The sequence below is a fragment of the Electrophorus electricus genome, chromosome 18 (genome assembly GCF_041902795.1).
Source record: "Electrophorus electricus isolate QZ-2024a chromosome 18, ASM4190279v1, whole genome shotgun sequence".
Taxonomy (NCBI): domain Eukaryota; kingdom Metazoa; phylum Chordata; class Actinopteri; order Gymnotiformes; family Gymnotidae; genus Electrophorus; species Electrophorus electricus.
The window spans coordinates 3,194,740-3,210,808 of record NC_137514.1 but is presented as its reverse complement, the minus strand read 5'-3'; the positions used below and the strand labels follow the sequence as shown (position 1 = coordinate 3,210,808).

At 38.0% G+C, this 16,069-nt stretch overlaps 1 protein-coding gene and 1 pseudogene across 2 annotated transcripts in view; one reads left to right on the top strand and one right to left on the bottom strand.

Annotated features, from left to right (window-relative positions):
- The window catches only part of LOC113589841 (hemicentin-1-like), a 222,667-nt pseudogene that overhangs the window by 133,741 nt on the left and 72,857 nt on the right, over positions 1-16,069 (top strand). The gene's annotated exons all lie outside the window — the stretch shown is intronic.
- On the bottom strand, positions 1,660-7,730 carry LOC145651932 (polymeric immunoglobulin receptor-like). Its single transcript, XM_081700743.1, has 7 exons — positions 7,596-7,730; positions 5,276-5,611; positions 4,625-4,960; positions 3,879-3,977; positions 3,632-3,742; positions 3,151-3,197; positions 1,660-2,495 (listed from the first exon to the last, which is right to left on the bottom strand). The coding sequence occupies exons 1-7, from the start codon at positions 7,633-7,635 to the stop codon at positions 2,238-2,240; spliced, it is 1,227 nt and encodes a 408-aa protein (XP_081556869.1). The 5' UTR covers positions 7,636-7,730; the 3' UTR covers positions 1,660-2,237.

Genomic DNA, 16,069 nt, shown 5'->3' with positions numbered 1-16,069 from the left:
GTGGCAGTAATCAGATGCAGAGGCAGTTAACCACTGCAAGAAAACCAGAATGAGGAAAACACGGAAACAGCGCAGGTTGTCAGGGAGACCGTGACACCATCATAAGGGAACAATCACAAAGGCCCTCTGATGGCTGACAAGAGGTCATGTCCTCATGATCGAGAAATATCAGTCATGCTAGTTGTTAATCATTCTAATTTTATTTAACGTATTCTGTATGAAGGTATGCACTTATATACAGATATCAAGCATCACACACTGATAAACAGATTAAATAAAGATTACAGTTGAGTTGCTGGTAGACTACTAAATGTATACCTGTATGATATAATAAAACCTTCTTCATTTTAGATGAAATTGAGTAAATATGGTTAGTTAAGAAACATGACCCAAAAAGATACAATTGTACTTATGTATATAACCTAGGATAAAAACACTGCATAACTAATGAACAAATGAAGTTATATTTATACAGCACCTTTCAAGGAACCCAAGATCATGTTACAATTAACACACAACTTTTACATCCAGTCACACACCAGTGAGAAGCACACAGCAAGATCTCAGTCAGAAACACCCTTGCAGCAATATTTCTTGTTTGTTTCATATCCTTCCTAATATTTGCATTTGATCCTGACTCCTCCTCCTGAATATGTTGTTGGTGGACTCTCCTGTCACTGAAATGCGTTCCAACTTTGTTTCTTAAATCTATACATTGGCCTTATTAATTTACATTTGCGGCATTTAGCTGACGCTTTTTTATCCAAAGTGACTTACAATTATGACTGAAAACAACTTAAGCAATTGAGAGTTAAGGGCATTGTTCAGGGAACTGACAGTGGCATCTTGGCAGTGGTGGGGCTTGAACCAGCAACCATCCAATTATAAGTGAACTAAAGTCAAGTACCTTAACATGCACACAAATGCACACAAAGTCATCAATCACTATATATCAAGTCTGCATGTTTATTTTTGCTAAAACGTGTTACTTTAGTAAGTTCCACAACAATCTTCATAGCATCGTTGGCATTATTAGGGGAAAATACTGTAGCCAATACTGTAAATGCTGGGGAAAATACTGTAAATGCTGTAATACTGTAAAGAAATAATCTACTTTCTCATTTATACAATTTGTAGCAGGATTACGATTTTTCCAGCAGTGAATGGAAACATCCAGTGATTTGCTATGCAAACATCGAAGTTAGTCCATGCTAGCAGCACCCAAACAACTCCACATAAACTTCAGCTAAAATAAGCATCTTCCTTTCCATGATATCCAAACGTATTGGCGATCAAATCATTCTTATGGTTGTATGAGCTTCGCCAAACAGCGTCAAATCCATGCGCTATGCTATCTGCTAACAACACTAAAGCACTGAGAGTACACAGTGCGCAGACCTTTAAACATTAAACGGGTGACTAAATAAGGCAAGCGAGGTTTTCGTCTACGCGTCCTCTAGTTGATGAAATAGCTGCCAATCAGGCCGCTTACCCTGGAAACACTTGGGAAATAAATGCTAGTCACCCCGCCCCTACCCTTCCCCCTTCACCCATAGGCGAGAATTGCTGTCACTCTAAAACAATGGCGCTGCAATGGCCAATAGAAATCAATATAAAATGGAAACGGGGGGTTTAATGCTCTATTCAGGAACACTTTTACGTCAGTAACGTGCATTTAGAGTTAAACTGCGTAGTTTGGGTTTGCTATGAAGGAACCGAACCGAAAGAAAAACTTTGTTTTTACGCAAAGAAGTGAGCACGCAATTAAAGAACTTTACTAACACTCTGTATACCATTTAAGCATGTCACGCAGTTGTTTTGATGGTAATTTAAATTTTATATGACAAAATCTGGTTATCTTATACCGGAAGAATGCCGTGTACTTGTATATAGCTGAACCTTTTGTTCTGTGGTATATTGATTGCGCTCGCAATTGCTTTTCTGTTTGCTCCGTTTGTGTATTATTTTTGTCTGTGTTTCCCTTTGCCTTGGTTTGCTACCCTCTATATTTTGTTACCCTCGCTTATTAAACCACCTCCTGCATTTGCATTCTGCCTCTTGCCTGTTTCTGCTGAAACATAACAGCTACAATCTGGTCATGACACGTGGTTGAAGTTCAAGCAGACTTTATAAAAAAAAAACAACACACATTTTAATGAAAAAAAAATGAATAAAGAAGGAATCAGTGAGAATTGTGGGTAATTGAGCCATGAAATAAATGTCCTTAGCAGGAAAGTTTAATGGTACTGAGCAGTAGTGTGAATAGTACATGGAGCATCACAGGAGTTTGTGGGTAACTGCACATTTGCATAAACAGTTTGGGAGAGATCAGGGAAGTTTGTGGGTAACTGGGCAAGTGCATAAACAGTATGGGAGGGATCAGAGGGATTTGTGAGTAGACAATCATTAAAGTAGATTGTAGGAGCTCCAGTGTCTGAGAGAGAATGGCTTCTGATGTCTTTAATATCCTCATAGTCACAGACAGAAAGTCGAACCTCAAAGAAATAAGAAAAAAGGTTATCTTGTGAACTTGACCTTAAACTATGATATTGATTTTTTTTTTTTTTTTTTTTTTTTGTCTTCTAGTTTTTTTCCATTCATGTGAGGTATGAAAATTCATTTTTGGAGCCATAGTAAGGTCACTAGTGTCTGTAGTTTCCTTGCTTTGCCCAGTTTGAACACCGCGTGGTGTCAGAGGTAGCAGGTGTAAATACAGTATAAGGGCGCAACAGGCACTGTCATGAGAAATGCAGTAGAAACTGGACTGGAGACACATTTGGAGGAACTGTTTTTTTTGTTTGTTTTTGTTTGGTTTTTTTTTTAAACATGTTTATGTTTGTCTGAAATCTTAAAGCTAAATCTGTTTATTATTTATTTTATAATTAAATGATAAACAGATGCATCTTTAAGATTTCTGGTAGCCTGCATGTAACCATGCTCACACACATCAGGCCTCCTTAGGATTGTGCTAGAAAAGGCATTGTAATTCTATTACAGGTGTAAAGTATTATAATTCTATTACAGGTGTAGTGCAAATATCACTGGCGAGAACTTCCTGTAGTGGCCTGCTAATGACCCACAGTCATGACCCATGGTTATGTCATACAGTTATAACTCACCCCATAGATGTGTGATACAGTTATGACTCACCCCATGGCTGTGTGAGGAGTCTTGGTGGGACTGGCCTTTGGACAATGCTGAGAAGGAATTAAGGAATTAATCACAAATTAATAAATTAAATAAAATGTTACATGAATATATGGTATTGTTTTCATTAAACACTTCAACTGTAGATACTATTCAAATGCAGATAAACAGTGGAATACATAGGCATTAGTTCATTGTCTTTAGTCCATACTCTAACAGTGCTCTTGCATGTCCATTTCTAGCCAGCAGAGGGCAGCAGCAGGCAGCTCTGGGGTCTAATGAGTTCTGTTCATGGCTAATAAATGGGTTTAATCTACAAGGCTCACCGCACAGATGCATGCTACACTCACATCTGGACATACAGATCTGAATGTGTTATCCTCCTGAAAATGTTGATTGATAAGTATTGCTTTAAGTGATCATTTTTGAAGTGTGTGTGTGTGTGTGTGTGTGTGTGTGTGTGTGTGTGTGTGTGTAGTAATACCCTGCTCCTTTCTGCTTCTCTTTCTGAGAGTCACTATAAGAAATGAGGTTCCCATCAGAAGCAGCACCAGAATCACACACACAACACTGATCACAGTGGAAGATGGAAATCCTGGAGAGGACACAGAGTCATAATTACTGAACCAATCAAAGTTAACCTTTATCCTGATCATTCAGAAGTGTGTGATGAAGCTGACAGTGTGTGAGTAGTTTCACTCCATGCTGTACAGTCCACTGTGTGTCAGCACCTGTATCAGGAGAGGAAGCTCCTGAGGATGTGGTTAGTTTGGTGAACTGTGGAATGATGTGTGATGATGAATGTGGTGATGAGGCTGAAACTGGACTCTCTGGTTAAATAGAAAAATAAACACAGGGGTGACAGATTATTATAATGTTATTGATATAGACTGTTGACAGTGACACGTGTCCAGTGTGTCTGTGGCATGTTTTAATTTCATACATGGCAAAGAAATCCACAGTTGCTTCAGATATTGTGGATGTGGTTGCATTTAAACTCTGCAGTTTGGTGCTGGTGGTTGTAAATTTGAAAACTAATTCAGTGCTGTAAATTAGATGGATAGTGTAACAATGTTCAACAGATAATTCAGACTCTACTCATTTAGACAGTTATAAAATTGCTGATCAGTCATATGGGTTGGGAGGGCAGTGAACAAATAATACACACAACAGACTCTAGACTACTTTACAGCCTCGGCTACAAACAGACACTAGTCACATTTACAGCATTGTCTACCCATAGACACTACACTATTTTACAGTCTACAGGCAACCTACAGATACTAGACTACTTTAAAGCCTTTACTAGCCAAAGATAAAAAAAAAAATTGGTTTAGTTCTTGTCATCTAAACAGCATCAATTGATTCTGGACTCTCTATGATTTGCTAATATAGTCTTAATTCAGAATGATGTATAGATGTTGCTTCTGCATTGTCAAAACAATAAAGCATTACCCAATTATTTTTATTTACTCACCTATAACTCTCAGGTAGATCTGTGTACTATAAATCTTGAATCCATGATCAGTTTTCCAGTCTGATGTAGTTCCACACCAGTATTCACCAGAGTCCGTGACATATCTGATAGTCACAGTCAGGATTTGCTTTTCTTTGTCATAATACAGTGATATGTTTCTTTTAGTTTCTGGTTTTCCTGATTTGTTGACCGATCCTATATAATTACAGCCACCAGTGTCCACTCTCTTGCAGAAAAGCTTGGGTTCACTCCTGTGGGATTCTGGGTAACAGCAGCTGATGTTCACAGTTTCTCCTACATAGGCAGTCTCGTTGATGGTCTTACTACAACATGAGTCTGTGAATAATACACATTCAGGTCAAAACATTTGCATTTATTAATAGTTCTTAATGTTTCTTTTGTTCTAGAATTTCCTATGTTAAAAAAAGGGAAATATGACACTTTAGGAACGCTTCAGAGATCAGATCTGCATCAGTCTCACTTCACTTACAGCTACAAACCTATGAAAGTGTCAGGTTTAGCTTAACCTGTGTACATTTATATTTTCAGCATTTAGAAGATGCCCTTATCCAGGATGATTTACAAAAGTGCAGTTTTGCGAAATTGTTATTATTGATGAAGTGGCTAAACTGTATGTTAAATGCTACTAACCTGCTGTTACACTGAGCTTCACTTCAGTGTAGGTGTGCAGTTGATCAGATACATTAACAGCACACTGGTATGTTCCAGTGTCATTTACACTCAGCTCTCTGATAAACACACTGAAGAATCCTACACTTCTGTTATCACAAATTGAGAATCTGTCTTTATGAGTCCATGTACTGTTTGAATTTGTTGTTATTTGATCTAAACATGACTGATCTGTTACATTCTTACAGAAAGATTTCAGTTTGGTTTTGTATTCATCCTCATATTTGCACTTGATGGTGACTCCTCCTCCTGCACATGCAGTCACTGATCTAGACATGTTTTTGGACTCTCCTGTATCTGAAAGACATGACAAACATCCACGTAAGAAACAGCTTCATATTGAAGTTGGTCATTTTGTTTCTCCACTGTGTTTTAGTCTTAGTTTTAGTCTTGGTTTGGTTTGTTCTGCACCTTCTGTAAGTCACTGTATGAAATTCCCTGGGAGATGTTGTCAGTTATAACACCATTGTACCACTGATCATCAGTACAGTAGCATGTGTTTGAGGAGTGTGATCTTAAATGGGATGATTACAATGTCACACTGTCTTAATTACACTCAGGACTTCTGTGGCTCAGAGACTTCCAATTAAAAGTGAAAAAAAAAACTCTATATATTTTTATTTCTATGAGGTCTTTGTGGATACCTTTATTTTAAATTAATTCTGTCACTGTTCTATTGCTTCCTCCTCAGAAACTGCACTACTTATAACGCTGGAGGTTTTAAGCAGGATAACGGGACGAGTCGCGTGGAATATAGTCTTATGTTTATTTTACATGTAACATTCGCAGTTAAACAAGCACACAGATGGACTCAAACATTGACAACACAAACACCTAAACGACAGACTTTTATACATGCATGTTAACGACACAATGAGGAGCAGGTGTGAGACACAGGCAGGGTGTGGCCACATTGACGAACACACACACAATGGAGGAGACGTTCGTCGGGAGGGGCCTAACCGTGACACTCCTATAGTGTCACCCGTGCGTCCGTAGTTGCTAAGACAACGATTGTTCTTTCTTGTAGGTGTTACTTACAGCTATCAAGAGGAAGTGAGCTCCAGCTGCTGCTGAATTCAGCACTTACCCGATTTTGCTTCCCTATAGTAAACTACAGCTGTGTGGCTACATGCTATTGTGTATCTATGTCATGGTCGGTACCTTCCAGCTTCCATGGTCTATGGTTTCCCTGTCTTGTGTGTTTTGGTTCCATTCCGTAGTTTAGTTTCCCACACCTGTTCTTCGTTTCTGCCTGAGGTCGTATTTTTTACTGTGCATTGTATGGATGTGTTTGAAAGTTCGTCTCTTTTTCAAAGCCTTCGTTTTTTTTTAAGCCCGTGTGTTATCTTAACCGTTTATTTTTCCTTACCTCCGTGTGTTATTTCCTAGTCTCTGTTATAGCCTGCTTCCCCTGTTTGCCTGTGTGTGCTTTGGTTTGTTTATCATGTATCCCCGTAATCTTTGTATTGGTAAATTGACCCTGGACTACTTCGACGACTACGACCTTGGAACTGCCCCTAATAAATCTCGCTCTTCTCCGCACTTGCGACCGCCTCCCTACCGTTCACCGTTACAATCTACCACTCAGCAGACATACATTATATGTCCTCAATGAGGGACATGCAGGGGTATGAGGACATCAACAACCAACCTGGTTACTAACATGAACCAAACCAAAAGACCTCATTAATATGTTAATGAGGTCTGTCTAAAATAGTTTGTATAAAGAGAGATAAGTATGACAGATAAAGTATTAACAATTAAACCAGTGGTTTGCAGGGATCTTTTTGGTTGCCACTTTTTTTAACTCAGTAAACTCTGCCTCTCAGCTGTATGCATTACTCTGATCTGTGACTACTTCAAGGTTAGAAAGGTTAGAGGATCTTCTTGTTTGAGGTTTATTTAGTAACATTATATAATTTAAATAATTTATAATTTAATATAGTTATAATTTAAATGTGTGTTTCACTTTAGAACAAATGTGACTACGAGTATACATCAGTTCCACAGTGATGCATCTGATTTTACTGTTTTACACATTACAAAATGCATTTTTTTTTTTTCAGGCAATACACAGTGGCAATGAACTGTTGTCAAACTATCTTTGAGTTTGTGTTGAGTCTTTAAGTCTCATCTTTGCACTTCATGGCAACTCCCAAATATCCAGTTACTTTTGTAGAGACCCCACTAAGAACTAAAAATTCACCAAACGTGACCATCTAAACAAAGACTATATTTGACCCTCCTGATGATGATGATTAAAGATTGATTTTCATACCTGAGATCAGGTGTAGTGTGAAGATGAGAAGAATCTTCATTCTGAGTTTAGCTTTATGTCTACTGACTCCAACTCCTAGATTACATGTGTGTTAGAGATTGTGTGTCTGTCTGTGTTGGTCTCTGCCCCTGTGTCTGGGCTTACTCATTCTGTTCATCTTCTTATGGCTTACTTCATATGAAAAAAAACCCCTCTCATTTCTATTATTGAGGGAAGTGAAAAATAGAATGGCATTAATAGAACTGCATTTATAGAATGGCCTTAAGCCTCCTACTACTGAGAGAGGAACAAACATCTAAAACTAATATCTATCTATCTCTCTCTCTGCCCAAATGGCTTGGGGGACTTTTTCCTGCACACCCTGTCATGAAGAGATGTAGACCAGGATGAGTTCTCCATTCCACAGACCCTGCACTCCACCCTTCTCTACCTTACCAAGACAGTCTGGGGTTGACTGCCTTTATGTATCTGAGTCTTGTGTTCATGCCTTTTCTGTGGCACTGGGTGTGACAGTGATTATTTACTTAAATTTGTGTATTTCTAGAATGCTAGAATACATTTATATTATAAATAAGCAGAAGAGGAAGAAGAACTGGAATTTCCTTGGCCTCATCCCCCATTTTAATCAATAACAGTTTTAATCATAGAAATTATGGTTTGTTCCACACCACCATGTTTACATTAATCTAGTGTCTTATTTGTCTATATGATGCTAAGTCTAAGTGATCATAGGCTGTTGGGGGATGCTGTCCAAACAGTAGTTTCAGCCCTGTAGACAGTGCCTGGCACTCTGCCCCCCTGCTCCTGGGTGAGAGACTTGCCAATAACCCTCCTTCCCTCCATTAGTGTCAGCTATTCAACACCCACCTCTTTTAACCACAGGTACTTGATGTGTTATTGGAAGGTTGCTGGTTCAAGCCCCACCACTGCTAGGCCTGTGAGGAAAGCCCTTAATCCCCAATTGTTCGAATTCTGTTCAGTCATAATTGTAAATTGCTTTGGATAAAAGCATCAGCTCAATACAATAAATGTATAATGGCATCTGAAGTTCCTAAATAACTGTTGTATGTGTTTAGCCAAATAGATCTTCTACATAAATATGGTCCACTTTATCCCAAGCCAGTATTTATTATGAACACACATGATTGCTACTAGCTCTGTAAGCCTGGAACTCAAAATTGCCTGCCACACCACTATATCAGACAACTAGATTAGCTAGATAATTCTGCTAATAACGTGCAGAAACTGTCTCTTACATTTCAGTGTGTAGGCCCTACTGTTCAAAACTCAGTTATTGTGACATACAGGAAGTAGCTTCACTATAGCTTTGGATCTCATACCTTGTATTAATAACACATACAGTAAAAAGTTCTTTACCCATTCCTGTGTACATCATTATTCAGTATGTGCTGCAGCCCTTTAGTCTACTGCCCTGGAAACTTGAACAAACATTGTACTCATTAATATTATGATGTATTGTAACTGCATCTACTTCTTTGGATGCAGTGATTGTGAGCTGCTAACTTACTTTTAATACTTATCTCCTTCATACAGAAACCCAAAAAAGCCACTTCAATTCTCTGCTCTGTGTCTGCAGAATGGAGATAACCTTTAATAGTTGTGTACTTCAAGTTAAAATCTGTAATAGCCTGACTTATAAGTTACTGATCATTTTTTGATATTCCCTAGAGTGCAATATCCATCACTCCTCAAATGTTCTGAACTGTATCTTCTGTACGTAATTGGTGATTTCATGCTGCATTGTATTTTCTTCAGGTCAGTTTCCTTCACAGAACTTGTTCACTGTACTATATTTCTTCTGTTGTTTCCTACATTTTCGACATGTCACCACCTTTCAACATACTGATGAAATAAGAATATTTACTGTTTTATAGAATATTTTAATCATCTTGAGCACCACCACCCAAATGTTTAAAATGTACACATTCTACAGACATTTTAAAATATTTTTTATTTTATTTCTTATTTTCCCTCATGAGCTGTTCACTATGTGGTTTGTAACCACAGTGTGTCACTTCCTGACATCTATTTCCCAGAGTGCTTTGTGTCTATTGCAAGTTTGAGGTAGTCTGATCTCATGCAACAACAGTTGTTTGAGATCATATAATTTCCTGGAATGATGCTTAAGTTTAGAATTATTGATAACAAAACAGATGTTGGATCAGTGAAAACCTCACAGTGACACTGGTGGGAGCTGGTAAATAACCTCTAAAACTCACACGGTTGATCAACTGAAAACACCCTTCCTCTGGTTAACCTCTATTCCTCTGTAGAAAGTGTTTGTCTCAAATAAAATAATTTCATTATCTTATTTCTGTTGTGTACATATTTAATCTCTCCAAAGTTTACCAATAAAAAGAGTTTATTTAACCCTAAATCTACAATTTCTTGTTATGAAAAATACGAAAGCTGCCTGTGTGTATCATATAGAAATTATGAACTTAGGAAGTAAAAGACTCATTTCAATAAAGAAATGTGTTCCGCCATCTAGTGGGGAACAATGGAACTCCTGGATGTTTTGTGCTACTGAGCCACGATGGTGTGGACATCACGTGACCTCAGAACCCTTTGCACATAATTGATGGTTCAATAGAGCCACTGAGGGTTTAGCCCCGCCCACTGCTGCTGCCAATACGGCACAACATTCTAAGCACATTATTTACATTGTAATGCATTATTTACATCAAATATGGCCATCACAATTCAGATCTAGATACTGAATGACTTCAAGTATAAAGATAAAACACTGGCTCAAACACAAACAAAGCTGTAAACCTTGCACACAAATTAATTAAATCAAATATCCATAATCAGGTTGCCAGTCTGATTCAGTTCACAAGTACTGACCAGAGTCCTGATCTGTTATATGTCTGATGGTCAGTGTGAAGATTTGCTTTATTCTGTCATCATATAGAGACATGTGTCCCTCATTTATCCATCTCACACTCTCTTTAACTGATGTTTATAAGACAGGATAATGTTAGAATAGCAACATCTCATGTATGTCCCTTTTATTGGCATATTAAGTGCCAGGATATGCAGTGATTATTAATCATTGTTATTTGATTAGAATATTTATCAGAATGTTCATGCTGTGGAAAGTCCATTAGAAAGTCTGGCATGTAAGAAGAGCCATAAGCATCAGCTGCAGTTATTCCAAAGAAAAGACCCCAAGTGGACACTGCATAAAATTACAGATTGGGAGCTCAGACATCATCTTTACCTGACCTAAGTCATTCTGACAGTTTTATGTGTTCAGATGTTTGCAGTGACCTACTAGTTTCTCAGGAGGAAATTTACAGTCTTCTTTACTTAACAGTCATGCTCTGTTTAGGTGGGCTTTAAGTAGATCAGAAGTTGGTCTCTGAAAAAATGTTAAAACCATAGAAAGTATATGGTTTAAACATAATATATTAACAATGAAAATAAAGCAGTCGTCCCTTCACTCATGAATTATATGATCCACTTCCTCTCTCCTACTCTTCCCCCACCCTGTTCTCCCAGAAGCCGTGCAGTAGCTGCACTGATCACATGCGCTCATGCACACACACCAGTTACAGTATGTGTGTCTGTGGTGTGGTGGCTGTAAAAAGTCAGTCATTCCCAAGTCTGGGAATGCTGGTCCAAAATAATGTTAAAATGTACAAAGCTCTAATCCTAGAATCGCCCCTGTTTCTAATAAATCATGTATTTCTACCACGGTGATCACTGTAACTTACTCGCTTTGTGCTCTAAATGGCAGTACAGACTTTCTGGCTCAGAACAGCACAGGCTGGCTGGCCTTATCTTCTTGTAAATAATTCATTGGTTGATTTATTGTATGATTCTTATTGTGACTTCTAGAAGCATTCAAATGATCCAGGCAGAATTCACACAAACATGCTGCTGTTTCTCTGCCCCCGTACCACTGACAGTGCTGCAGCTAACAGACAGGGCAGCACACTGGTGACTTGTACTTCCAGCTCTCATCCCCAGCCCCTCCCCCTCTCCCTTACACAGTTTTCATAAAAACATGAAAGAATGCAAGGGTAACCAATTAAAAATGCAAGCCTAGACCCATCCTGTGAAATGATTAACAGTGGAATATTCACACGAGTCCTCCTTGGAGGTCTCCCTGGTCACAGCATCATTATAACTGTCTGCATTCTCTCAAAACTTCACTGATGCATAAGTTGGAGCTTCTGCAGACAACCCTTATGACTGATGTGTATCACACACTGAGGAATCAGAGAGAAGTGTGGGTAATTGAGCCGTACAACAAGTGTCCTGATCAGGAGAGTTTGATAGTAGTGGAGCAGTAGTAGAACCAGTATGTGTAAGATCACAGAGGTTTGTGGGTAATTGGACTTGGTCATAAACAGTTTGGGAGGGACCAGAGGGGTTTGTGGGTAGACTGACAGTAGAGTAGACTGTAGGAGCTCTAGTGTCTGAGACAGAATGACTTCTGGTGTCTTTCATACTAGTTCAGTATATGTGATGCATACCTCCTAAGGTCTGAACAGCTATGACGAGTTCACCAAATAAATAGATTCTGAAAGTTTATATTATGGAGACAAAGAAGACGCCACTAAAACCTATAAAATGAATACAAAGGGAATGACTTTTGAAAAGAAAAATGAAATTCAGTTAATGCAAAAGAATGAAGATGGTCCCTCATCATTGCAAAGATCATTACATGATGGTAAGTAAACTTGAATTTATTTTGGAAATACTAATTTAGCATATAAGTTCATATTATAAGTATTGCAGTTTAAATCAGTATTATTTACAGTATTAAACACTTGGTGGTTACTTTATTAGACACATAACCATGTTGATGGGGTTATCACCTCAATTTGACTGCACTTCAGGGCATTTATTATTATTATTATTATTATTATTATTATTATTATTACATTTACATTTACGGCATTTAGCAGATGCTCTTATCCAGAGCGACTTACAAAAGTGCTTTGTCATTTACTCAGAATAAATCCTAGTACAGTACAGCAGGTTATTATTATTATTATTATTATTATTATTATTATATTTTATTTGTGGGTGGTGGGGTAACTATAATCTATGTAGCTCTTATTCTGGCACTAGGTATATCTTGGTATAAAGGCTACAGTTTTATTAATATCTAGGGTCTTTCTGGGGGAATAACTGTAATATTATTTAAAATTGTCGGCTACATTTTACTATAGAGGTGGTGGGGGTACTCCTAACTTCAGGCAGGGTGTCACAGTACACTCCCCTTCCCACTGATCATGTGGAATGGCCCAGTTCACTATTGACTGTATTCATTGTGACTTGTTTGTAACCACACCCACTTGTTAGCACATTCTTTTCATTTATACATGCACTTGTGTGCATGTAGTTCACTTGGTCATTGGTACGTTACATGTTCACACTGCACTGGATTATTACATGTGCTGTTAACATTTACTGTGTAATTCTTACATGTATGGCATTTAGCAGACACCTTTATCCAAAGCAACTTATAATTATGACTACAGTTTGAGGGTCAAGGGCCCAACAGTGGCAACTTGGTAGTGGTGGGGCTTGAATTGTCAACCCTCTGATTAGCCAACTACCTTAACCACTGAACCACCACTGCCCCCTCTACAATAATACACTCTGGCTGTCACACAGAGGCTACAGATTGTTCACGTGGTCTATTTATGACACTTTACTCTTTACTGTGGTTTGCCAGTGGTCATCTAACATAGTGGTAATATACAATGCTCTCATCATGCTATTACTTTGAAACAGATTCATGCATTCTAAACTGATTTTCATCCAATATAGCATGTCAGAGTTGATTTTGGCAACACCTGGAGGAGGAGACCATGGGTTTTTGGAGGCTTAGAGATCAATGATAATTCTAGAAGACCTGTTCTGTGATTGGGGAAAAGCAGATCCTTCTACTGGTCATAAATTAACAACATATTGAGTGGGCCTGGAAAACATTCAAACATGAGGTATGTGCAAAGATTAGGAGCATACTGTCTTTACATGATGCAGAGAAGCTAGTCCATGCAGTCATCACTTCCAGATTGGACTACTGTAATGCTTTACTATCTGGTTGTACCAAGAAGTGCATAAACAAGCTGCAGAATAAGAATTTACTGCAGGGGCATAGCCTTTTCCTATAATTCTCCCATACTATGGAATAACCTTCCTGTAAATGTTGGAGATTCAGACACAGTCTCAGTTATTAAGGCTAGGCTGAAAACCTATCTGTGAGGCATTTTATTAACTACTTCCCATCTTAGGTAAAGGTAAAGGTGTAGATCTGGGCATGCTTGGGCATTGAGCGTTATGGTAAATTGGAATGTTACCATGCTGTCATTTCACACCTCCTTTGTCATTATTTAACATTAACACAGGCTAGACAAACATGGGTAGTAACATTATATTCAGACACTTACAGTGACCAACAGTGACGGGGGTTTAAATAGACTGACAAACACTAACGATTAACCCCTTACAGGTGGGTGCCATCATGGGGGTGTCTATCTCTTACAGATATGCTTGTATAGTGAACATGAATAAAATTATTTTTGCTATATACTTGGCTATTTGTACAAATATAGTTGTAACTATGAGCCAGCCGGCTTGATTGATTGATTAAACATACAATTCTGATTTTGCTTTTAGAAGCATGCAAAGCAAAGGCAGAGTCCATAAAAACCTGCTGCTGTTTCTCAGCACCAATACCTTTAACATTTCTGTAACTAACAGACAGGCCTGCACATTGATGACTTGTACTTCTAAACTCTCTTCTCCAGCCCCTCCCCCTTACACCATTTTCATTAAAAATCATATGAGAGAATGCCAATAATATAAAAATGCAAGCCTAGACCCATCCTGTGAGATGATTAATAGTGGAATATTCTCATGAATTCTCCTTGAAGTTCTCTTTGTAACAGCATCAATAGAACTGTTTGGATTCACTTGAAACTTCCTCACTGAGGAATCAGACAGAAGTGTGGGTAATTGAGCCATGCAATAAGTGTCCTGGTCAGTAGCAGAAACAGCATCTGAAAAATTACAGGGGTTTGTGGATAAATAGTTGAAGGCATAAACAATTAGGGAGGAATCATAGGGGTTTGTGGATAGATTGACAGAGTAGTCTGTAGGAGCTCCAGTGTCTGAGACAAAATGACTTCTGGTGTCTTTAATCTCCTCACTGTCACAGACAGAAAGTGGAACCTGAATGAAGAGAAAAATAAAACAATTTAGCAACCATATATTGTTTTTTTTTCAGTATATTCTCTCTTATATACATATATATCTGAAGATTCCAGGGAGTAACTGCAGTGCACTGTGGTAAAAGATGTAGAAGTAGTCAAAATTGCAGTGAAGTACTCAAGGTTTCCTGAAAAAGAGGAAGTTTCAGACAGAGATTATTCCTCAGCTGTGCTAGGAAAGTGTTGCTGAAGTGTTAGGAGGTGAAATAAGTTTGTCAGAAAGAGTTGATGTTTAAATCATACCATTCATTCCATGCAGTTCTAAAATTCTGAGAGTGTAGATAAATTATTTTTCTTTGAAAACAGTAGAACTACTGGACAAGTTATTCCTCCTCCTATTTAAACCCCAATAAAGTTGTCATCATCCCCAGTGTAAACACTAGAGAACTTGATCTGATACATGCAATAAAATACAAATGCAGTGGATGTAAAAAATGGGGCTTCCAAAAACATGGTCACAAAACAGTCACACGTCAGCAAGAGGTTGAGGGAAATACCAAAACCAGAGTCAAAGAACAAAAACAAGCCAGCACAATAAACCCCAAATTAATTAATGACAAATATGGTGTAACAGTTAATCAATCTAAAGATAAACATAAGTTAATCAATGAAATGAAAAATATGTATATATCTCATGTCCGTTTATTTGATATTTGAGCTATCCACATGCATGTATATTTCTAGCCAGCAGAGGGCAGCAACAGGCTGTCACTGTTAGACACACTGGGGCCTAATAAACCCCATTTTTTAATAAACCCCTTGGGTTGGCTGGAGTTTGTCTAGTTGTCATCAGTTTCAATTATATTAGCTATACATTAAGCTTCGTGTATTAGCATTGTTATGCTACATAAGGTATTTATTTGTCAGCATGTTTATAATTTTTTTTAAATGTAACTTTGAAATATATAATACAATTCTTATTGATCTGTGCTGATTTGAGATTAGTTGTAAGAAAGAGATGAAGAAGAAAAAGGAAACAAATATACATGAATATGAGGTAAATGAACTTTCCAGTGATGTAATATTGTCTTTAGCCTCTAGGTGGTGTAGTAGCTGTGGGAGAGACCGGGAAATTGTGCTGTACAGGTGAAGTGTGGCTTCTGTCCAAGATGCTGATTTATATATATATATTTTTTCCTAATACAGAACATCTACTCTATTTCTCATGACACGTATGTCGATCTCAAACCAGGGTCCAGATCCTGCAATGATGTCTAC